Source organism: Cyprinus carpio, chromosome B6 (assembly GCF_018340385.1).
Source record: "Cyprinus carpio isolate SPL01 chromosome B6, ASM1834038v1, whole genome shotgun sequence".
In the NCBI taxonomy this organism is placed as follows: Eukaryota; Metazoa; Chordata; class Actinopteri; order Cypriniformes; family Cyprinidae; genus Cyprinus; species Cyprinus carpio.
In genome coordinates this window covers 6003335-6027940 of record NC_056602.1, presented here as the reverse complement: position 1 = coordinate 6027940, position 24606 = coordinate 6003335, and the positions used below count along the sequence as shown (strand labels likewise).

Below are 24606 nucleotides of genomic sequence, written 5' to 3'. Positions count from 1 at the left end.
TAAAACACAAGCTTACAGTTATTACTTATGATCTTTGTAACCTGTTGTCATTGCTGATTATAGATAAAAATAGACCACTGGTTTTAGTCAGTTGACTGACATGCAAAATATGTTATAACAATAATTGTACTACTTGACTTAGCACATTAAACTGATTGCATTTTATGTTAATGTGATTTATGTGAGGTTTTGGCAACCTCTGGTGTTTTTTTTTTTTACACCATAAAACTCACCACAGGCCTCCTGGTAAAATCAGATTTTTCAGTTGTTTTGCTTTTAAAATTTTGCAATTTCATGCCATCTTCTAAAATGCTCAGCATCAAGAGCCAGGATTACAGATGGGTTCAGTTTCTGAACTGACAAGTTCTAATAAATTGATTTTTGTCTGAGAGAACACATGATTAAAGTTACATTTCTCAATAGCTCAGTTTAGTTTTAGTGACTTCAAGTTAACAAATATTATTGATCTTATGGTGGTATATAAATAAACACTGTATGTGCAATGTGCAATTTAATTGATTATTATTTGAAATATTTTAGCTGGGGAAACATTTCTTCCTTGTGTCTTGAGTTTAGTCAACAAAAGCAAGAGAAGTGCAAGTTAACTGATCACATGTACTGGTGAACAGGATAGCTGTGTCTTAGTCACCTTTGTTATGTATTTTTCTGGCCTTTTCACTTCCCTCTTAAGAGCTTTTCCTCATCAATGCTTAGAGTTTGCTCGTGGTTGAGAGCTATTATCTGCTTAAGCTAGCTGATGTTATAGAGCTGCCGTCTCTGGTTTTGATGGCTGTCCTCTTTGAACAGATTGTTTCTCCATGTACCATATTGTCTCTTGTCATCTGCTGTTCTGTATCATATTGCAGAGCAGATTTACCAGGTTTTTCAGAAGAACATTATTTTGAGAACAACAAACAGATATTAGAAGGTGACTGGAATGATTCCTTCTGTATTTTTCTCCCCATTTGGTTATGTAGTATAATCATACCTCTGCATTTGGTATAACTGACCATAAAAACTTAAAGTGGATAAAAAAAAAAAAGTGCATGTCATAACATCAGCTCATATCATGTGTTCATACATGCCATGCCTCATTATAAAGAAAAAGAAAATTTAACAGGAAAAGAATGTAAAATGCTACAGTAAAAACCCATTACCTTAACATGCATGGTAAAATACTCAATTTTACAGCACTTTGAGAAAACCACTTTAAAAGATGATATATAAAATAAAATTGTTGTCAGTTTTATTGTAGAATTGCAAAAGTATAATTTATAAAATATGAAGAAAAAAGGGAAATTTGTGTGTGAGCATGACAGTATCAAGTATGGCTTAATATATGAATAGCCTCATAATTTATGATGATAGACATTAATTCCTTCTGTGAACCTTATCATTTTATGTATTAAACGTTTTCTGTAATTACTCATCAGTTATGTATATTTGAATGTTATGTTGTTTAGTTAATGTTATTTAATGTTTTGTTTGTGTGTAACACTGTGCTCAGTTTTTATGTTATTATTGGTCGTACCATGTGATCATAGTGTGTTATTATCAGCACGTTTTACAGTAACATTTTTATTAGCTCGAATAGACTGAGATATTAACATTATATCAGTTAATAACATGTACGGTTACTAACTGTAAAATACAGCCAACAAAATGCCATAATTAGTTATGTGTATTTAGATGTGCTTGTAACATCATTGTTTTTACAGCTAAGTTCTGCTAACTACACAACTGCAATTTTTTTATTAAATACAAAAAAAGATTAAAGATTCAACTCTTTGCACAAATAATATTTTAAACATTTATTTATTTTTACAAAATGCAAAGATTTAAACAAGTGCACGTGACCTTACACCACACGAACACTGTGGTCCATTCATTTCCAATCATATCGTCGCGGCGTAAGTCAGATAAGGTTCATGCTGAGCTTTGGTCATTCCTGGGAAAAGCACGTACGATGAAGGAACAACAGGTCCAGATCCCGGCCAGCCCAGGCAGTTATAGGGCACCATGTGGCCCGGGTTACCCGCAGACGGGTGAGCGTGCGGCGCACCGGCCAGAAGCCCGGGAATCCCGTGAAACGCGGAGACTCCCCCGGGATACCCGAGCATTGAGTAATGTGGGAAAGGTGCAGGGGGTAATTCCGACATTTTGGAGGTCAGGTCGAGAAACGGATAGGGATTGGTGGACAGGTGGTGACTAAAAAACGCTCGAGTAGCAGACGTCTTCTCCGCGCTCGAGTCCGCTTTCAACGGGTCACTGTCACCCAGATTGTACGTCACATTAAAATGATACCTGTCTTTTTTGATCAAGTTTTTGGGCTTTCGCCGCGGTCTGTATTTGTAATCCGGGTGTTCTTTCATGTGAACGGCTCTGAGGCGTTTGGCCTCGTCAATAAAAGGTCTTTTTTCAGAGTCTGACAGGAGTTTCCATTCTCCTCCGAGGCGTTTGCTGATCTCAGAGTTGTGCATCTTCGGGTTGTCCAGTGCCATCTTCCGTCTCTGGACTCTCGACCACACCATAAAAGCGTTCATGGGACGTTTAACATGGTCCATAGGCTTTGCCATTTCTGAAAGTTTCCTCTGCTGCTCCTTTTTCAGTTCAGTCCAAAGGAAAGCAGCCCAAAGTTCCTTACACCCAAACTTAATCCACTCCTAGAAATCTAACCTTAATAACACGACACCAAAATCTGAATCTTCGTCTAGAAATAAGTTTTGACTGAATGTATGTATAACTTGCAAAAATCAGATATTTATCTCTTCAAACAAGTTCCAGTGATTGGAGTTGATATCCATGGACGCAGGGTGTGCGCGTGAGTCTCTGTAGTGATCTGGGTTTAAATGCTCATCAGTGCTTGGATTTGTGCCGCCCGCGCTGAGTTATGAATGAAGTGGGCGTGTCCGTTCGTCCTGAGACCGATGACGTAAGTGTGGGCGTGTCCTATGAAATCTAGCAGCAGCACTGGGACAGTTTTGCATTTCTTTCACTGCTAGTAGGCTATAGTTCAATGACAATATTACATTTTACAATCTTGAACAGATAATTAATTAAATGTAAATTCAGATTGTTACAAATGGCATTACACTTTGAAAAGTTGGAGACGGCTACTCATTAGTCATCACAATGTTATTATACAAATTTAAACTATCTTTTAGCTTTTCAAACACTTTGTTTATCTATCTATCTATCTATCTATCTATCTATCTATCTATCTATCTGTCTGTCTGTCTGTCTGTCTATCTATCTATCTATCTATCTAATAAATAAATACATCTATCTATCTATCTACCTATCCAACTACATATCCAACAAACAATATAACTATAAATCTAATAAATAAATACTCAACAGAGAAGAAGTTGTCACTTTTGTTTTGGTAACTCAGTGTTTAATAGGCTGCTTCCATTACATTTCCCACAGACACTGTCATTGTAAGGCACCCCGACAAGTTCAGATAACCTTGTGTCCATAACTGCGGTCATATGTGTTCTCTGTTACTATGTGATTATAATGCAGTCTTTTGAATGGATTTCAATATTAGAGGGTTGCTGGAGAAAGGAAGTGCTTATTTAGACAAGCAAGTGGAAATTCTACACTCCTTTGTTTCTTTTAATGGTGTCTCTTTGCATAAACTTAAATCTCCATAATCAGCTTGTAACCATGGACATATTATTTGCAGGCAATTTATCTGCTTTAGCCAGTCAGGCTCTATACCCAAGCCCACATACAGCTGCACTGTAAGAACAGTATTCTGTTTTGTTTTTTTCACTGCTGTTTTACCTGTCTTTTGAATTGTGCTTTAGGAAATATATGTAAATACGGAAAATGTACTGAATTTTCTGCCATGCAAAAAATTATCATTTTTGCACAGATTTTTTTTTTCTTACAGTGAAGAAGCAATTTTCACTCATAAATTGCTATTCATAATAATTAATTACAAAGAAACAGCAAGTAACTCATGTAAGTGAATTAAACATGAAAATTTGAAGTAGAAAAACTTTAAATATTTAATTGAAAAACATACTCCAATGATCTTTTTTTACAATGTATATGAATTGTCGATCTCTACTACATTTCCCATAATGAACAGCATACAACAAAGTACATTGCAAACATTACTGTATCCCAAAGTGCAAAGCACTTGACCTGCCATTTTCAGTGTGACAAATTAATAAAGTATAGACAGTTTCAACGGCAACAACAGAAACAAACGTTACTGAGCATGCGCGCTTTTGTGGCCCTAACTAAAACACCTGCGCCTCGTTTTGATTTTTAAACGTGCAGTACATGCTCATGTTTATTCAACGAAGCCTTTTGGAAAATGGTCAGTTTTGATATTGTGAGCACCACAAATAAATAAATGTATGGGAAACATCCCACAGCACAACCACCTGAGCCCAACTTCAGTCAACTCATCACCTTAACTTTAACTGTGTTTCTAGAGGGCGCCATAACCAGACTGATAAACAAACACAGACCGGAAGTTAACTTAGGGCCAGGCGCATGCGCCCGATGAAACCGTCTATAGCCACAAAGTTTAGCTCACTCTTATACTTTAAACCATTAGTTGATTAGGCCGAGAGTGTGTACAGAAAAAAGAAGCATACTATAATACACATTTTTATTTTCAAAATAATCTCTGAATGGCATTTACCTGCAACATGATGAGTTCATGTGACAACAGTGTAGAATACTTCTGTTTATTGTAGATGTATAGTGTATGTAACAAAGCCATGCAATCTCTTTTTTCACTTAAGTGCAATAAACTAGCCAGTGTGTTTTTATTGTATTCATTATTGCATACACAAATGAACAATAATTCCTACCATTTTTCATCCACAGGAAGTGATAAGATCCTTTTGTAATTGCTTTTATGGTGTGGTCACACCCTGAGAACTAGAAGGCGTCAGTCATGAGTCAGGACCACACCAGAACAATATGCTCCGGAGTAATTATAGGAACAAATGACTCTTAAAACTGGCTCTGTGTTTAGCCTCCCTTTTATTCTCCTGAAAACATTTCGGAACGCATCTTGGATTTGCATGAGTGCTCTTGGGTATCTCTAAAAGAGAAGCTTATTTAGCAGAAAGGAAAAGAAAGTCCTTTGGAGAGAGCGGAAGAAAAGAACAATGCGTTTAAAGGAAAAATCCTTTCATTTTCAGCTGGAAGAAGGGCCATTGTACGTCCTTGCCCTGCCTTCAGTACTTTATCTCCACTGCGCTTTGACAGAAACACCATAGCTTTTAGTGCTTTTTTGTGTGTAGAAGGAATCAGTTCTGCACATTATTTGGTTTTCTAGCATCTTTTGTAACATTGACAAACGAAGACAATTCCACAGCAAGAACAAAAAGATGGACTCATACACAACTATTACAAAAGGTGAAAAACAAGAAGACATTACGATGCAGTAAATAGATAGTTCCAATAAAAAATGAAAATTTCTGTTACTCACCCCCATGCCATTCCAAACCTGAATGAGTTTTTCTTCTGCTGAACACAAAAGAAGCTATTTTGAAGAACGTTGGTAGCTGAACAGTTGATGGTAGCGATATACAGGTGGTGGTCATATAATTAGAATATCATCAAAAAGTTGATTTATTTCACTAATTCCATTCAAAAAGTGAAACTTGTATATTATATTTATTCATTACACTGATATATTTCAAATGTTTATTTCTTTTAATTTTGATGTTTATAACTGACAACGAAGGAAAATCCCAAATTCAGTATCTCAGAAAATTAGAATATTGTGAAAAGGTTCAATTTTGAAGACACATGGTGCCACACTCTAATCAGTTAATTAACTCAAAACACCTGCAAAGCCTTTAAATGGTCTCTCAGTCTAGTTCTGTAGGCTACACAATCATGGGGAAGACTGCTGAATTGACAGTTGTCCAAAAGACGACCATTGACAACTTGCACAAGGAGGGCAAGACACAAAAGGTCAATGCAAAAGAGGCTGGCTGTTCACAGAGCTCTGTGTCCAAGCACATTAATAAAGAGGTGAAGGGAAGGAAAAGATGTGGTAGAAAAAAAGTGTACAAGCAATAGGGATAACCTCACCCTGGAGAGGATTGTGAAACAAAACCCATTCAAAAATGGTGGGGGAGATTCACAAAGAGTAGACTGCAGCTGGAGTCAGTGCTTCAAGAACCACTACACAAAGACATATGCAAGACATGGGTTTCAGCTGTCGCATTCCTTGTGTCAAGCCACTCTTGAACAACAAACAGCGTCAGAAGCGTCTCATCTGGGCTAAAGACAAAAAGGATTGGACTGCTGCTGAGTAGTCCAAAGTTATGTGCTCTGATGAAAGTAAATTTTGCATTTCCTTTGGATATCAGGGTCCCAGAGTCTGGAGGAAGAGAGGAGAGGCACACAATCCACGTTGCTTGAGGTCCAGTGTAAAGTTTCCACAGTCAGTGATGGTTTGGGGTGCCATGTCATCTGCTGGTGATGGTCCACTGTGTTTTCTGAGGTCCAAGGTCAACGCAGCAGTATACCAGGAAGTTTTAGAGCACTTCATGCTTCCTGCTGCTGACCAACTTTACGGAGATTTCATTTTCCAACAGGACTTGGGACCTGCACACAGTGCCAAAGCTACCTGTACCTGGTTTAAGGACCATGGTATCCCTGTTCTTTATTGGCCAGCAAACTCGCCTGACCTTAACCCCATAGAAAATCTATGGGGTATTGGGAAGAGGAAGATGCGATATGCCAGACCCAAGAATGCAGAAGAGCTGAAGGCCACTATCAGAGCAACCTGGGCTCTCATAACACCTGAGCAGTGCCACAGACTGATCGACTCCATGCCACGCCACATTGCTGGAGTAATTCCGGCAAAAGGAGCCCCAACTAAGTATTGAGTGCTGTACATGCTCATACTTTTTATTTTTATACTTTTTAGTTGGCCAAGATTTCTAAAAATCCTTTCTTTGTATTGGTAGTTATATTCTAAATTTCTGAGATACTGAATTTGGGATTTTCCTTGTTGTCAGTTATAATCATCAAAATTAAAAGAAATAAACATTTGAAATATATCAGTCTGTGTGTAACGAATGAATATAATATACAAGTTTCACTTTTTGAATGGAATTAGTGAAATAAATCAACTTTTTGATGATATTCTAATTATATGACCAGCACCTGTACTTCCATAGTATTGTTTTCTTTATTATGGAAGTCAATGTTAGGTTGTCGTCTTTTGTGTTCAACAGCTGAAGAAAACTCATACAGGTTTAAAACAACTTGAGGGTGAGTAAATGATGACATAATTTCATGTTTGGGTAAACTATCCCTTTAAGAGCTAGGGCCTAAACTTTTGAACAAGGATGATGATGTGCACCTCTTAACAGGTCAACAGTTTGACACGTCTTTTAATTTGATAAAGATAAAGCAGTCTTAGTGAATTCTGCTTTACATTTCTGTAATGTAAATAGCATGTGCTTCAAGTTTGATGTTGACAGAAAACGAAACAACCTTAAATGAAGTGAAAACGTGGAAATAATCAAACATTTAAAGAGAATAATGTCATCATAAATATTAACTTAAATTAACTTTTTAAAGCAGGTATGAAATTTGACTAATAAGAAGTCAGTAAACTTACCTCTATGATACAGACACAATGCTTACTGGAAAGAAGATGAGCCAAAACAGGAAATTAAAAAGACTGACACATTAATTAAAGGGGAAGACACATATACACTTGAACATTTTGTGTAATTCTACATATAAAACTTGTATAATATTTTGCATATCTGAAACATATGCAGCAGCAGAAGCCATTTAACGTGTGACAAAACGTCACAATATTAATAACTCCTTATTTATGTTTCCTGAAAAATCTGTGGTGTTCATTAGGCAAAATTCACTTAGACTGGACTGGCCACAACCCACAGAAAGTTCAATTTGAATTTGAATTATTATGACAGGAAGAGGAGTTTACTGAATAGGAATTTGAAGAAAGTCAACACAGGTAATCCATTCATGAAAAAATCTATCATTCTCTCTGTCCATAAGGCCTATAAATCTTTAAAAATGGTAAAAGAATTCTTTTTAATTCGTCTTTACGTTTAAATTTAAATTGCATTTCTGCATCCTGTCAGAAATGGACTTGGAATTCTAAATTCTGGATGGCACACAACAGTCAGGGTCCATGAACCGGTCATGAAACATTAAAACGAGTCCCACTGCCCATGAAATAAATCTATCTTTCCCATGAACTGCTCTTGAAACGTCTAAAACATACAGTGTCCTTCAAGACAGATAACATGCAGTATCTACCATAACGTACGGCCACCCAGCACCATTACAGGGGTCCCGAGTCTTTTCACCCGCTCCAGCGTCGAGCACACAGGCCTCCCACGAGGAACCCAGAATCCAGCTGACATCACAAGCTGTTTTGTTGGCTGTCCTTTGTAGGCCGTAATGAATCCAGTGAATGTGAAAGAGATAAAAGGACAGCTCCAGTGAGAGTGAAGGATGGTCACACTGTGTGGCTAATGTTCTGAAGGCTTTCACTGCAGAGAATGGGAACAATGGGAGCAAATGGCAGGACAATGAGCAGTGTTTTTGTCCACTCAATTTGTCTGAGGTCCTTCAACCTAATCACATTCACTCAGAGTCATTTGAAGGTTTTGTTTGAAAGAGAAACTGCTGAGAGTTTGGGCCCGTGAACAAAAGGACAGAAAGGGGAAGAATCCTCATCTATCACCATGACAGCCGGACTTTAAGACAGGGATTTGGGTCCGAAGAAAACATGGGATGAATGGAGAGGATTCCAGAGAAAAGCCAACGTTTATTCTCTCAAAAAGTCATCAGACATGCTCGACCATCACGAATTGTTGTTGAAGTTCTTTGTTAACGAGACTATGAAACCTTGAAAAAGTTTTTGGAGGTTGAGTTTATACAACTGATGACAAACTGTTTTATAATATGCTTCGTAAATACACTGGAAAAAATGTTTTGAAACAACTTTCATTCAGAAATTCCACATGTATTTACAAAAAAAATGCAAAAAAAAAAAAAAAAAAAAAAAGAAATTCAAAAGTAGTATTTTTGTATTTTTTGTAATCTGTTTTATTTACAGTCATTTGCTACAGTGTACATTTCAATACAAAGTGGTCAGAGAAAATAAGTTTTAATTGTGGTAGTGTCTCTTTAATAGAAAATAATTGAAATAATCAAATTTTAAACTTCAAATTGTCTGAATTTTGAGATGTGAAAACAGAGTTATGAGATATCTCAGAAGTCTGACTTTTTACATGCATTTCCGACTTTTTCTCTCAAAATCACTAGATATAAACAGAATTATAAGATTGTAAGACTTTTTTCTCCCAATTCCAAATTTACATCTCACAATTCTGAGTTTATATCCCACAGTTCTGACTTTTATCTTGCAATTCTGTCTTTATATCCCACAAGTCCTAGAGAAAATTTCAGAATTGTGAGAAAGATATTTTTTTCATTCTTTATTCCATGGTTGAAGCAGACTTTCATAGGGTTGGCACTGTAACACAAATGCCATTTTACGAACTCGAAGAATGAGTCTAAACTATATTTTAGGTAATAAACAACAGAAAATCACAGATGCTGTCAGCAGAACTTGTTTTGAACTGGGAACATTCTTTAAGCGTGCAATCAGTTATCAGTCTACATTGTCAGCGCAGACTGCAGTGGCCCAAATAAGGAGAAGCAAACAGCTGCTTTCTATGTCACACTGATTTCTAAAGGCACGGTCACCTTCATCAGAACATTGTGCAGCTTTGCAGCTGATATTAAGACCATGCCATAAAGCAAAAATGGGGGTGGTAGCATGACAAATGCTTCGCTCCCCGTTCCTTTAAAACGATTTGCTCCAGAAAAGCAATTTCTGTCAGAAGGTGTTTTGTCTGAATTTCATCACATTAGAAAGCAAACACCAAAATCAAGCATTGTCGTCAAAAACAAACTTTGTTGTTGTTCTGTGAAACACAGTATTTTGGTGCCAATGTGCATAATAGCTATGTTAAAAAAATGCAATATCTTGCAATTCTGAGTCGGAATTCTGAGTTTAATTTCTTGAAATTGATTTTACTTCCACAGAATAAAAAATAAATAAATAAATAAATATATAAATATATATATATATACATATATATATATATATATATATATATATATATATATATATATTATAATATATATATGTATACATACATATATATATATACTGTATACACACACACACACACACACACACACACATATATATAAGGTAATTGCAACCTTTTTATCTCTCCCTGTTTTCATGCAATTACAAGAATATACCTTGCAAGTATACACTATCTTGCATTTAGAACTATATAATCTCACAGTTCTGAGTTTATATCTTATATCTTACAAATATGAGAGAAAAATATTTGTGAGATTAAAAATCACAATTACCTTTTATATTCTACGGTGGAAGTGGACATCCATAGGGTTAGCATTACTGCACAAATTCAATTCTACAAACTTGATGATTGATGAAGTTGTAAATGACAGAAAATCACAGCAGAACTTGGTTTGAACTTCTTTGTTTGAACATTTTTAACATTTAACTGTATTGTATTAGTTAAAAGTAACATCAACAGTGCTTTCTTTCCTTAAAATAAATGCCACTTGTTCCAATTATTTGCTAAATTCTGCAATGACATTCAAACATTTTTTTAGAGTGCACATAATTTTTGGTGCCACTGTGCATAATAATGTCAAGAAATGTAATAATCTTAATAAGATAATGCAAATTCCACTTCAAATGACAAGAACAGGCATCCAAATCACAAGATGAATGAAACTCTGGCCTACTTCACATGCTTGAGTGTGTGTGTGTGTGTGTGTGTGTTCAGCTTTGCCATGAGATCATCGCTGTAAGGGAAGCATACCACATATCTCTCATTATAATGGATCTGGCTATCCTTTCATATCTTCTCTCAGTTTTTACGCATTACCAGAGTGTATTGAAAGTGCTTTTTCAATGAAGAAGTAAAGGCAAGCATTCCTTCTTGTGCACACCTTTGAACTGAACACAATAGGATCATCTACTGCAAAGATCTCACACTTTTGTTTGTCCATCCAGGAGGAGAAAGGCCTACTGTATCGCTTACACTCCAGAGATGCTGGTTACGATTACAGACAAAGCCACAAATGTTGAGGACAAGAGGCTGTGATTCGATGCCTGCTTGCCTAACACATCGCCTCTTGTTCTCAGTCAATCCAGGATTTTGCCTTCAGGTTAATTCCTTTATGCACTAACATAACATAGTCTCAAAACACCATGGGACACGGATGACAGACTGTAAACAAATACCTGCTGTCACCTCCGGCACCAAATCTTAAAGCCATTATGGAGTGGGATGTAAAGTGACAACATTTTTTCTTCTCCTGGTTATTGGAATACAGGGGGTTTCCCAGTTGTAATCAACCCATATGGAAATGAAGGTCAGGATAACGTACTGTGCCCTGTGACATGATTAAGTTTGTCAATTTAATGTTCATCTAGTGTCATTTATATATATATAAAAATTAAGCACAAAATAAGCACTTGGATCTGTAAATTCCCTAATCGGCACATTTCAAGCGTCATATTTTTGCTGGCAGATATGGTAACTACTGTACGTCACCTGTGCTGTAAATAAATTCAAAGTTAAAGATTATTGGATTAAGTTTTGAAAGAAAATAATGCTTCAGTCTTTCTACTTTAAACTTCACGTTTAATTCAATATTACCTGGTGTTCCTTTGTAATTGTAAAATTGAGTAAAAATTGTTTTGTTTTTTTTCAGTGTGGTTCTTAAAATAATATATATATATTTTTACACGCAACATACACAAAATATTCAATTATATTATGATATTTAACTATATGTTTAATGCATTATTTACCTCAGCTTGTAAAAAAAAGTTACTTGGGATTTATTTTGCTCACATTCTTGAATTAAAAAACTAAACAACTCAAAATGACTGTAAAATAAGACATGAGTTTTCAATTATTTTAACTTAAGGTGCTTTATATATATATATATAAGTAAATATAGGGTACAATATACTGTATTATTAGAATAAATTTTAAATATTTTATATATATTTTATTTGTTTTTTTTTCAGGTGTTTTAGTTTAAATGTCCATAAAATGAATGATAATGATAATTGATAATTTTCTGTTATTTTATATGGATTTATTTTTTACAGTGAAGTAAATAATAATAATAAAAAATTTCATTCATTAATTGTAAAATAATTTTCTGCATAAAACAGCATAAAAAAAAGAAAGGAAAAAAAAGATATTTTGAGTGATACCAAGTGGTTTAATCCAAATACAAGAATCTGACATGACAGAACAATTGCAAATACATATTTTAACATAAATGCAAAGAATACAAACATGTACTTCTGACTTTTGATTCTTCCAACCAGCAGAAACCACGTTGTCAATTCAAACAGAACACAAACCCAGATGGGATATGACAACAAACATTAACTTAATTAACTTAAAACTTAATTATCAAACAAATAACCAAGAAGTTGTTTAATTTAAATGAATCTGTTAGGCTAAACTGCATTTCACAAAAATCTTTTGTGGCTGGTACTGAAACTTTCTCTTCTTTTACCTCTCCATAATACACAAATGAAACAATAAAAAAAAGACAAAACATTAAAAAAAAAAAAAATCCAAGAAAATGAGCAGCATAGAAAAGCTGCCGGTGTTGCTGTGTGCAGTCACCCAACATCCCTTTCATTCTCACAGACTCACAAAACAAATTATAAAAATAAAATCATTTTTCAAAAAGTTCAAGGAAATCAGGGCCAGCATTACATTTAATGGGCACATCAAACACATAAGTAAAAGTTCAGGGTTGTTTGTATTGCACAAGAACTTTTCTTTGCCCAAGAAACAATGCAGCATTACAGAAATGATTGTTACCCAGCATTTGTTTTGTTAGTGTTTTTTGATTAAGGCAGATGGAGTGTCAGAATCACAAATAATAATAAATAAACATAAATAGGTGCTGTTTTTTGATTACTTTACAGAGCCCTCTCAGTACAGTGTTATCTTAATGTTTACAGTTCTTATTGTTGCTGTCAGAATCAGCAGTCATTGTGGTTCATGTAGTATAAAGGCACCAGGAGAACTAAATGAGTCTAGTTCATAGCATAGTGTTTCACCAGAGCAAAGGCAAGCTATCTCTTTGGCTCCTAGCAGTCCTGGTACTACACATACACATTAAGGCACATATTAAAAATCACAACATACAGTGGTGTACAATCTCTAGCCTATCATACTGAAGGAATCAGAACGCTGGCGTGATTGCAGCGTTCAGTGTGAGTGCATGCACACGTCTCCGGCTCCGCTCAGCCTGGTGTTTGGGGCGAGGAGGCGGAGCTTGTGTCCGTTGCCCTCCGGAGGAGGAGGATGCTTGGCGTAGCTGTGCGCTGTGTACATCAGGCTCTTCACGGGCCGTTATAAAGCAGTCTCGAAGATAACCAAGCTGCCATCTCCTGTGGTGGCGAAGCCGTTGAGCTGGTGGACCGGACTGCGGTTCATGTACGCCTGCCAACCAAAAGAAAGAGAGAACATGGTTAGTGTGATGTACACTAATGGTCAAAAGTTTGGAATAATTCAGCTTTTTTAAATCTCATATACTTACACTAAGGCTGCATTTATTTGATTAAAAATACAAATAATATTATGAAATAATATTACAATTTAAAATAAAGGTTTTCTATTTAAATATATTTGAAAATGTAATTTATTCCCGTGATGCAAAGCTGAATTTTCAGCATCATTACTCCAGTCTTAGGTGTCACATGATCCTTCAGAAATCATTCTAATATGCAGATTTGCTGCTCAGTTATAAATAATGGTTAACAGTTTTTGCTGCTTAATATTTTTCCTGTAAATTATGATGCATTTTTTCAGGATTCTTTGATTAATAGACAGTTCAAAACAACAGCATTTCTTTCAACATATATTTGCAAAATTACAAAATGTTTTTTTTTTATCACTTTTGATCAATTAAATGCAAATAAAAGTATTCATTTCTTTTTGTTTGTTTGTTTTTTGTGCATCCCAGTTTCCACAATAAAATTATGCAGCACATCTGTTTTTAACACCGGACTATGATAAGTGTTTCTTGATCATCAAATCATCATATTAGAATGATTTCTGAAAGATATGTAATAAGTAATGATGCTGAAAATTCAGCTTTGCATCACATGAATAAATAAGATCTTAAAATATATTCAAATAGAAAATGGTTATTTTAATATTACAGTTTTTTGATCAAATAATTGCAGCTTCGGTGACCATAAAAGACATTCAAAAATTTAAAAAATATATTAAAATAGAAAACAATTATTTTAAATTGTAATAATATTACTGTATTTTTAACAAATAAAAGCAGCCTTGGTTAGCATAAGAGACTTAAAAATCATAATCATTCCAAACTTTTTGACCAGTAGTGTATGTGACCCTTTAATGAGACCTGGAAACGGATAAAAGGCGTCACTCTGTTCCCAAACCTTCCCTGACAATGCTTTTCTAAACACAGCAGGCTGAATGGAAGTAAAAATCCCCTCTTATTTAATATCATTATTATGCAGTAATCAAAACCTCTCTTTGTATTTAAAAGCACCCATGGCTAACAATGAGCGCCAAGACAAAGAGAAGAAAAAGCACCTGGTGTTCACCCCCCCCCCCATCCCAACCCCCAGCAGATACACAAAGAAAAGTCCCAACAACACAAAGCATGGCCGACAAACAGTTGGCCACACTATCAGATATACTCTCAATTGAGCCGGCATTCAGAGCGCACAATGGTGGAGTGGTCTGATATCAGGTGGATGTGTGCTTGAAGCCCCGGCGGTCAGCTCCAGAGGGGCCGGCACGGAGAATGAGCTCACCGGCTGAAGGAGGCGGAGAGGAACCCGATCCGAAGGGAGAACAACATGCCGCCGAGGAGGGGGAATCTAATACTGACTGACAGCACAAAGGCCTGGGCTCTTATTGTGGCTTTCTGGCACAGGTACATGTGGCAGGTATTTGGCGATCGGACAGGGAGACTTCACAGCGATATGCGGTGCTCTGCTCACCTGTTTGGCGGTCTGCAGCAGAGAGGCCGCCTCTGCTTTCCCCGTCTGCTGCACCATCTTGTAGAAGATCCCGTTCTGGTTCTGTAGGAGAACGTGAGGGGCGTCGTACTCGTGGATTCGACCTGCATCCAGAACCTGCGAGAGCACCAAACATCTTTTTTTGATATCTTTTCCAGAACTGGTTACATGAAATAAAATATTAGAACCAAACAATGTGATATTTGGACCTGGTATCTGCAGCAAATTCATGAATGAATGACTCGTATGAACTGATTCTTTTTAATGAATCAATCAAAAAGACTTACAGCTTTGAGTTTCACTCACTGACTGACTGAATGAATCAGTCGTAATACAGTCGTAACTTTAATCACGGTCATCCCAAAATGAATAAACTGCTGCTGTGATATATGCATTTAAGGTTTGTGAGACTTAAAAATTGTGTAGTTTATGGAAGCCTGTTTCCGCCACTGAATAAAAAATAAAAAATTCTTAGAATTGCATGATATAAACTCGTAATTGCAAGTTAAAAAAATAATTGATATAAACTCGTAATTCTGAGAAAAAAAGTCAGAATTGCGAGTTTATATCACATAATTCAGAGAGAAAAAAAAGTCAAAATTGAAATAATAAATAAAATCGCTATTTTTAATTTTTTTTTCAGTGGCGGAAACAGGCTTCCATAGTAGTTTCTGATTTGCTGTTCATATAATATGCAGCATAGGTAAAAATTACATTAAAAGTACTTTGTGGTATGTAATGCTAAATTTATTATGACATTTTGTCTTTTTTGAGCTTGAATGCTCCTGGTATATAGTTCCCAATATATAGTTTTGTTGTATGGTAAAAAGCAGCATGAAAACGTAAACTTCAAAACAACATCTTTTCGAATTTCTTTGAAGAAACGTGCAGGTTTGGAATGGTACAGTATGATTGAGAAGTGATGTAAGTTAAGACCGAATTTTTTTTTTTTTTTTTTTTTCACTATTCCTTTAACCCTCACAATGCATTTAAAATCTGTATGTGATTTCATAACTTAATATTTTTCAATTAATACCATATTGTATCTGATCTTATAACGTCTCATAACCATGCTATTTACCACTCCAATCTTTAATTTAAAAACTGAGAAATTCTTTGAAAATTGTAATTTTACACGAATTACAAAAACAAACTGATGAGAATTTTTTTTTTTAAATTTCTAAAAACATATAATCTCTCATTAACCAGTATTATTCCTTTAATCTTATAACTCATGACTGCTAAAATAAATAAATAAAATAATAATAATAATAATAATAAAATCAACATTACTCAAGAATTCCAATATATTCATTTTACTTGAATAAACTTTCAATTTCAGATGACAAAGACGTTTGTGATACGCGAACAGGTGTGAATATTCATATTTATTAATAAAATTCTGTACGGGAAAGAAATATAAATAGAAAGAAAAATAAATATATTTTACAAAGCTATTTTAAGCCTGAAAGCCTGTTTTGATGCTTGTGTTAAAATGTACTTGAAAGATGTAACTTTTTTTTTTTTTATGGTTATGAAAATGGTTATGATGCGTGTTGGCTCATTTTGAAGATTGGTGGCTGTACTAAAACTTTTACACATCTCTTTCAGGTCAAAATGAATGTATTATGATAAAGAGTGCTCCATCTCTGCACTCACCAGGATGCGGTCGCTGTCTATGATGGTGTTGATTCTGTGTGCGATGGTGAGGACGGTGCACTCCTTGAACTTGTCACGGATGGTTTTCTGGATCAGCTCGTCTGTCCTGTACAACGCAAAACAGTTCTGTCATAGCTCTCAAGAGTGGCTACATTCATTTGTATAAACAATCTCAGAGCCAGGTCAAAGACTCACCGAGGGTCCACGTTTGCGGTGGCCTCATCAATGATGAGAATCCGGTTCTTCCTCAAAATGGCCCGAGCTAGACAGACGAGCTGCCGCTGACCCACACTGAAGTTTGAGCCAGACTCAGCCAGTTCGGTCTCCAGTTTAGCAGGCAAATCCTCCACAGCAGCCTTCAGCTGGACCTTTGAGCAAACAAAGCTCCGATTCACTCCAAGATCGCTTAATAATGTATTATAGTATCTATAATCATCATGTAAATCTACTGGGGAAAAGTTCACATCATAAAATGTTTTACCAAGATCTATATGGTTCATCAAATGCGGAGAATGTTAAATAATTATTATTGATCAGATTACACAAATCTAACATGTGTGATGAGACTGAAATGTGGAGAAGCAAATTACATGAGCAACACAGTGCACATATTTTTTGTGCTTTAAAACATGTAGAAAGACACTGACGTAGTGGACGATGGAAGTAAAAATAGGAAAATGCGCATTTTGGGGTTTTGGCCTACAAAAATACACCATCCCTGCAGGCCTCTATTACACTGAGTGTGTGTGTTCACCTCTTTCAGAGCGTTCCATAAGTCATGGTCTGAGTGCTGGCTGAAGGGGTCCAGGTTCTTCCTCATGGTTCCTGTGAACAGCATGGGATCCTGCGGGATTATTGACATCTTCTGGCGGAGGTCGTGCAGGCCGATCTCTGAGGTCAACACTCCATCCACTAAGATTTTACCCTCTGGCTCCGCCAGACGAAACAGCGCTGAAATCAGGGAGCTTTTCCCTGCACCGGTGCGTCCAACGATCCCAACCTGATCAATGCAGAGCAGAAAACATCAGTGCACACATCCTGACAGACTCTGAACATGAGGCTCAGGAGCGGCGGCGCTGGACTCACCTTCTCTCTTGGTCTGAACATAGCCGAGATGTTCTTGAGGACGACGGGTCCATCAGAGCTGTAGGAGAAGTTGACCTTGTCGAAGGTTACCAGGCCCCGACTGGGCCAGTCGGGAGGGGGGCGTTTCTGGGTTTCCCAAGGTGCTTCGCTTTCTAGCTTGGTGTATTCGACAACTCTCTCCACTGACGTCATCTAGACGGACACATTATAAAGAAAGCAAATCAGTTTGTGAGAGGTTTACCTTTAAAATATGAATCAATTTAGCTCTGTTCCTACATAGGCAGCTGTTTTCAACACTGATAATAAATAGAAATGTTTCTTGAGACTCAAATAAGCATATTAGAATGATTTATGAAGGATCATGTGATTCTGAAAACTAAAGTCTCGCTGGAAATTCAGCTTTGCGTCACAGGAATATATTTCAATTTAAAATATATTCAAAACAGAAAACAGTTTTTTTAAATTGCAATAATATTTCACAATTTTACAGTATTACTGTATGTTTTTATGAAATAAATGCAGCCTTGATGAGCCAAAGAGACTTCTGTCAAAAACATAAATATATTTAAAAAACCCCAGAGCAGTGGAAATGCGGTGGAAATTTCAGTAAATTCAAATATTAGGTTCTTACCATGTTCTCCACCTCTGCACTCTGTCTAACGCCCCACTGGAACATTCCCATTAGGGTGACTGAATAAGACAAAGCCAGTCCCACATCTCCTGCCTTCATACCTGTGAGAACCAGACACAATCCATTCACATACAGTACTAGTCTCAAATATGCTGAAAAGAAAAAAAAATCTAAACAAATAAAAGAATTTCCCAACTAAAATTAAAAAATCTAAATGAATAAATCACTGTTTCAAATCAAATGTGGCAAACTGACAATTAAAGACCATTCATTCCTGAGACCTAAAACATTTTCAATTTCAAAGGAAACAGATGTTTACCAGACCATCCTTAACCAAAATATATCATGTCATTTCATTTTCTCTTTTTCTAAATTTGATCAAAATTATGGCATTGTCACTTCCTCCCTTAATGTAGAATACATTATACTGTAACACACTTAAGAAAAACAAAGTAACGTTTTAAAGGATACTCTACCCCAAAATGAAAATGTTGTCCTTAATCACTTACCCCCATGTCGTTCCAAACCCGTAAAAGATTTGTTCGTCTTCGGAACACAATTTAAGATATTTTGGATGAAAACCGGGAGGCCTGTGACTGTCCCATAGACTGCCAAGTAAATTACACTGTCAAGGCCAATAAAAGTATGAAAGACATCATCAGAATAGTCCATCTGCCATCAGTGATTCAACCGTAATGTTATGAAGCAACAAGAATACTTTTTGTAAGTGAAGAAAACAAAAATAATGAACAAATCCAACAATTCACCTTACAATACACTCCACGGAACAAAGCCATATCACCCATGCTGTGTATGCTCTTCTGTATCATCCGCGCCACAAGGCTGACAGTGTACCTTACTTGGCAGTCTATGGGACTGTCACAGGCCTCCCGGTCTTTATCCAAAATATCTCAAATTGTATCTCAAAGACGAACAGAGCTTTTACGGGTTTGGAACGACATGGGGGTAAGTGATTAATGACAAAATTTTCATTTTGGGGTGGAGTATCCCTTTAATACTACCATTCAAAAGTTTGGGTCTAAAATATCTTATGGCTGCATTTATTTAATAAAAAATACAGTAAAAACAGCAGAAGTGTGAAATATTATTACAATTTACAATAATGTTTTTCTATTTTGATATATTTAAAAAATGTCATTTATTCCTGTGATGGCAAAGCTCAATTTTCAGAAACATTTCTTATTATCAATGCTGAAAATAGTTCTGCTGTTTAATAGTTTTGTAGAAACTGCGACTTTATTCAGGATTCTCTGATGAATAGGAAGTTCAAAAACAGCATTTATTTAAACATTTCAAATGTCTGTACTGTCACTTTTGATCATGATTTTGATTTAGGCCTAATACATCTTTGCTGAATAAAAATTTTTTAAATTACATACCTTAATCTTTTGAATGGTGTATATGTTATGTATTCATAACATATAAATATGTATTTTTGAATTATAGTTTTCACAGCTTTTTTGTCAGATATTTATAAAATGTGTAACATTTCTCCTCCAAGTGCAGGATTCAGTGCACTATCTCTGTAAAAACCCCTTCAAAACTGTGTTTTGGTTAGTAGTGTGCATGCTTCGGATATCTCACTGTCTTTAAGAAGAAGGCATCCAAAGGCTGTGATGGTCACAAACACCGAACACATTCCATCCAAGCGCACCGCAAACCAGCGTGAAGTGGTCAAGAACAGGAACCAGGCCTCTGCAGGAGCACACCAAACATTTGAAACAACACATTAATAAAGTCAACAGCTAATCTGAGTCCTGCAAGTAGCCTATTCCTTCACGGACCAGAGTGCAGATCCTGATGGGCATCAAATGCTTGCTGAAACCTTTCCTCAGCTTTAAAGGCACGGATGGTGCAGAGGCCTTGCAGTGAGGAAGACAGATGAGAGAATACAGGACTTCGAGCTGTAGACACATAAATACAGAGTCAACAACACCAGACTAAACTTACAGGACTGCTCTGAAGAAACATTACTGAAGACAATATTATTCTCAAATTTGACAGGAGACACTTACTAGTGGATTCAATGCGCTTGACGTCTCGTGATGTCTGCAGGAAGTAGCGACGTAGAAACAGGAAGGCGATCAACAGAGGAATCACAGGAATCAGAATCCACGGGATAACAGAAGATGCCACAGCAATGACTCCAATGATTTGCAGAAACACCTGTTAGTGGATGAAAGCACGAAAGTTAAATATACAATTAACCAACTAGTTAATTTAAAGTAAAAATACAGTAGGTGAACAACCAAAATGGGTAATACCGCTGCCACAGGGCCGCGGCGTTAACTGCATGTCAGTCGCGTGTTAAAGTTATTCGCGAAACTACCGCCAGGTGGCGCAAAGGCACGGGTTGCAAACCGACTGTAATTGTGTGTGTGTGTGTATATATATGTATGTATATATATATATATATATATATATATATATATATATATATATATATATATATATATATATATATATACACACACATATATACACATACACACATACATATATATATATATATATATATATATATATATATATATATATATATATATATATATATATATATATATATATATATATATATATATATATAATAAAAAAAACACAGATTAAAAGGTAAATGTTTTCATTTCAGTTCGCTCTTGGCAAAAAAAAAAAAAAAAAAAAAAAATCCTTTGAATCGAATTATGCCTTTACTGTGTGACCAAAAATTGAGTATTTTCTGTTTCAGCTGTTTGATCGCGCTGGTGCCTCAGACGCACATATATAGGAGGAAACAGCGCAGCCGTTCACCGTGCCATAAGGCATGAGTAGCTGTCCACTTTGGCATATTTTTTTCTCATTATGATTTTTTTTCCGTCGATACTGAAACACTTGTGAAGTACAAAGCCTATTTTACCTAATGAATAATAGTTTAGCTTCAAAATGGGCAACATCACGAATATGTAAACATTTGGATTTGTCCCAAATGAAAGAGGTAAGCCCAACCTTACCTTATGTTTCGCTTTAAATTATTATTATTAGTAGTAGTATTTTGTGTTTGTTTGTTTATAACTAAGCCTATATTATTATATACTGCAATTATATTTATCCATTAGAATTATATATTTTTAATTCTTGTTCTGTTCTGACAGTTAAATTTAAAGGATTTGTTGTAAAGTGAGGGGAACTAAAAAATATCCTGTTGGTACATCATAACATTATTAGGCTTGCCGTTATTATTTCTGAATATAATAAAATGCGACTTATACATGACAAATTTTTTTTCCTCTCAAAAACTTAATTTATTTTTAGCGTGTTTTTAAAAAAACATGCAGCAAACGAAAATAGGCCATTGATCGGTTAAAATTTGTTACTGTGTGTTAAATTCAATCTAGGCTATGTTTTTAACTATTTACAAGTTTTGTGTTTATCCCGTTTATTTCCATTGCATCTGAAAGTTACTTTAAGAAACAAAAAAGCCTCCTCCCCCCTAAAAATTGTGCATGCACATTCACTTTGTGCGCTCTGGCGTAGAACCTGCCTCCCCAGTTGCTCATCTTGTTTATATGTTTGATATAAAGGTTGCTGTCCCATTTTATACTGGAATTGTTCATTTTAAAAACAATCAAATTATATTGTTAGTTTCATGGTAACATGCAATCAAGGTCTTCGGTTACAAGATACAAGTACATTTAGGCTATTTAACATGCACTGTGACATTTTCACCCGTTTCAACTTATAAACTCCTTGAGATTTTAAAGCCAGTTTAATAGTATTGAGATTCAAGTTAAATCTAGTATAAAAAAAACCTGAAGGTCTATGAAACGTCAATCAGTAAAGCATTTTTTTAAACAATGGCACTTAAAGTTTTGAACTAAAACATTATTTCAACCATATAGCCTGTGAATGAATAATGAAATGAAAGAACACTTAAAGAGATTGTAGGTTGCTTCTGGTGTTAGGATTGATACTTCAGTATAATGAGGTCCAAGTTTAAGAATAGCCAGCACTAGGTTTTTTTTGTTTGTTTGTTTTTTTCAATGTATTTTTTTCTCTCTCTATTTAACAACATTAACTTACAATGAAATACATCTTCCTTCAGGCAGACTGAATGTTTTCCTGCCTTGCTAAATGTTGGGCTCACGATAAATAAGTTGCATCCGCCTTAAACTGATTTTGTAAAATCAAAACTTGGGGACAGTGAACCTGGGTGCAGTTACGCGAATCACGCTTATATTATTTAATTAATTTATTTATTATTTAATTAATTTATTTATTATTTAATTTATTTATTTATTAAAATAAATAAATATATATATATATATATATATATATATATATATATATATATATATATATATATATATATATATATATATATATATATATATATATATAAATTCAGCACACAAACACTATTATAAACACACAAGAATTATCTGCCTGAGATCACGGTTATTTTTATTATTGCGAAGAGAAATGAATGAAGAGCATGTCTGGAGAAGGGAAGTTTTGTTTATCAAGTTAGTAACTTTAGCAACACAGGTTCAAATCCCGGGGTGTGGTGTTTTTTTAATTTATTTATATATAATAAAATAATATATAAAATGATTAATACAAATGTGTTCTGTAGTTCGCTGGTTTATGTTACACCATTTTTTTCATTATTAATCATTTTAGATAGAGCATGTCCATTTTACACTAAGCAACCAGTAGCGACTGAATTCAGTCCAGCTGGAGGGGGTTGGGGTTTGGGGTAGTTCTGTATAGCTTGTGGGGGTTGAAAAATGAAGGTGTAAATCTCTTGCTCTTTCATATGAACAGTTTCTTATTAGGGTTTCAAACTTGCAAAGCAGGTTTAGGCAAAGTGTTTTCATGCCTCGCTGGGTTAGGCTTTTGCAATTTTTGCAACTGCATAGGCCTAAAGAGTATTACATACAATATAATATGTTTTTGTTTTATCTCAGGAGAGTTGAGGCGCATCTGAGAGAGAGACAAAGAAACTGGCGAAAGAGACACACATCTGCCAAAGAGACAAAAAAACTTTTGTTTTTAATGTAGGCCTATAGCCTATGCTGCTTTGTAGTATTTTCAGTTTTATATTAAAAATATATTGCGGCATTAAAAATATATTGAGACAACATTTTGTAGACTTTCTGTGATTTACAATGCACAAACCAGAAGCAACAATATCTGCAGAATGGAGAAGGGTTGACCATTCTCAAAACATAAAATATCAATTTTATTTAAATTTTCTGTAAATTAACCCTCTGGGGTCTAAGGGGTTTTTGGGGCCTGGAGAAGTTTTGAAATCCCCTGACTTTTGTGATTTTTTCAGATGCTTATAAACATATACATGGCTAAAGTCTGAAAACACTATATTCAGTACAAACTTATATTCAGTATTTACATGATTGTGTTTTTGAGAAAACAACATTTATGCGTGCTTAGTGAAAAACTACAATTTTGAAGTCACACGAACGACGCTGCGGACGTGTTTTCTGGTGTGCCCAATAACAAAGAAAACACGTCAGCAGCGTCGTACGTCAACTGTCACAGCAGTCGCGCTCACAACAGACCCAGAAGAGAAGACAAAGCGGAATAAACTCGTAATTTTTGTTATTTTTGGAACAAAATGTATTTTCGATGCTTCAATAAATTCCAACGGACCCTCTGATGTCACATGGACTACTTTGATGATGCTTTTATTACCTTTCTGGACGTGGACAGTATACCGTACATACATTCTCAATGGAGGGACAGAAAGCTCTCGGACTAAATCTAAAATATCTTAAACTGTGTTCCGAAGATGAACGGAGGTCTTACGGGTTTGGAACGACATGAGGGTGAGTCATTAATGACATAATTTTAATATTTGGCTGAACTAACCCTTTAAGGAACAGAATACACTCCTGCATTTAAATGCGGCCACAATTTTTTTTTTTTTTGAGTTTTAATTAAATTGTATGAAAGCAATTAAAGAAGGCTCCCTTTAAAATCACTGAAGTTATCAATTAATGAAGCACTTTTTTTACATTGTGTGCACTTTGTTGATTACAATGAGAGAACTTGAGTTTAAAAGTGAGGACATTTTATT

At 35.4% G+C, this 24606-nt stretch overlaps 2 protein-coding genes across 2 annotated transcripts in view; both read right to left on the bottom strand.

Annotated features, from left to right (window-relative positions):
• Positions 1 to 1798: 1798 nt before the first annotated feature.
• On the bottom strand, positions 1799 to 2648 carry sox21a (SRY-box transcription factor 21a). The gene has a single exon (XM_042725435.1). The coding sequence runs from the start codon at positions 2574 to 2576 to the stop codon at positions 1896 to 1898; it is 681 nt and encodes a 226-aa protein (XP_042581369.1). The 5' UTR covers positions 2577 to 2648; the 3' UTR covers positions 1799 to 1895.
• Positions 2649 to 12312: 9664 nt separating this feature from the next.
• The window catches only part of LOC109055430 (ATP-binding cassette sub-family C member 4-like), a 38629-nt gene continuing 26335 nt past the window's right edge, over positions 12313 to 24606 (bottom strand). Inside the window, exons 21-30 of the mRNA XM_042725434.1 lie at positions 20549 to 20699; positions 20318 to 20437; positions 20118 to 20228; positions 18513 to 18613; positions 17882 to 18073; positions 17550 to 17795; positions 16991 to 17163; positions 16796 to 16901; positions 15119 to 15253; positions 12313 to 13577 (exon numbers count right to left, since the gene is read on the bottom strand). Of these exons, the coding sequence (XP_042581368.1) occupies positions 13488 to 13577; positions 15119 to 15253; positions 16796 to 16901; positions 16991 to 17163; positions 17550 to 17795; positions 17882 to 18073; positions 18513 to 18613; positions 20118 to 20228; positions 20318 to 20437; positions 20549 to 20699 (1425 nt within the window). The 3' untranslated portion in view covers positions 12313 to 13487. The remainder of the gene's footprint in view (positions 13578 to 15118; positions 15254 to 16795; positions 16902 to 16990; positions 17164 to 17549; positions 17796 to 17881; positions 18074 to 18512; positions 18614 to 20117; positions 20229 to 20317; positions 20438 to 20548; positions 20700 to 24606) is intronic.

What these genes read in the sequence shown, in the direction of transcription:
- sox21a (XM_042725435.1), bottom strand. Translation starts at nt 2,576, where the DNA reads ATGGCAAAGCCTATGGACCATGTTAAACGTCCCATGAACGCTTTTATG.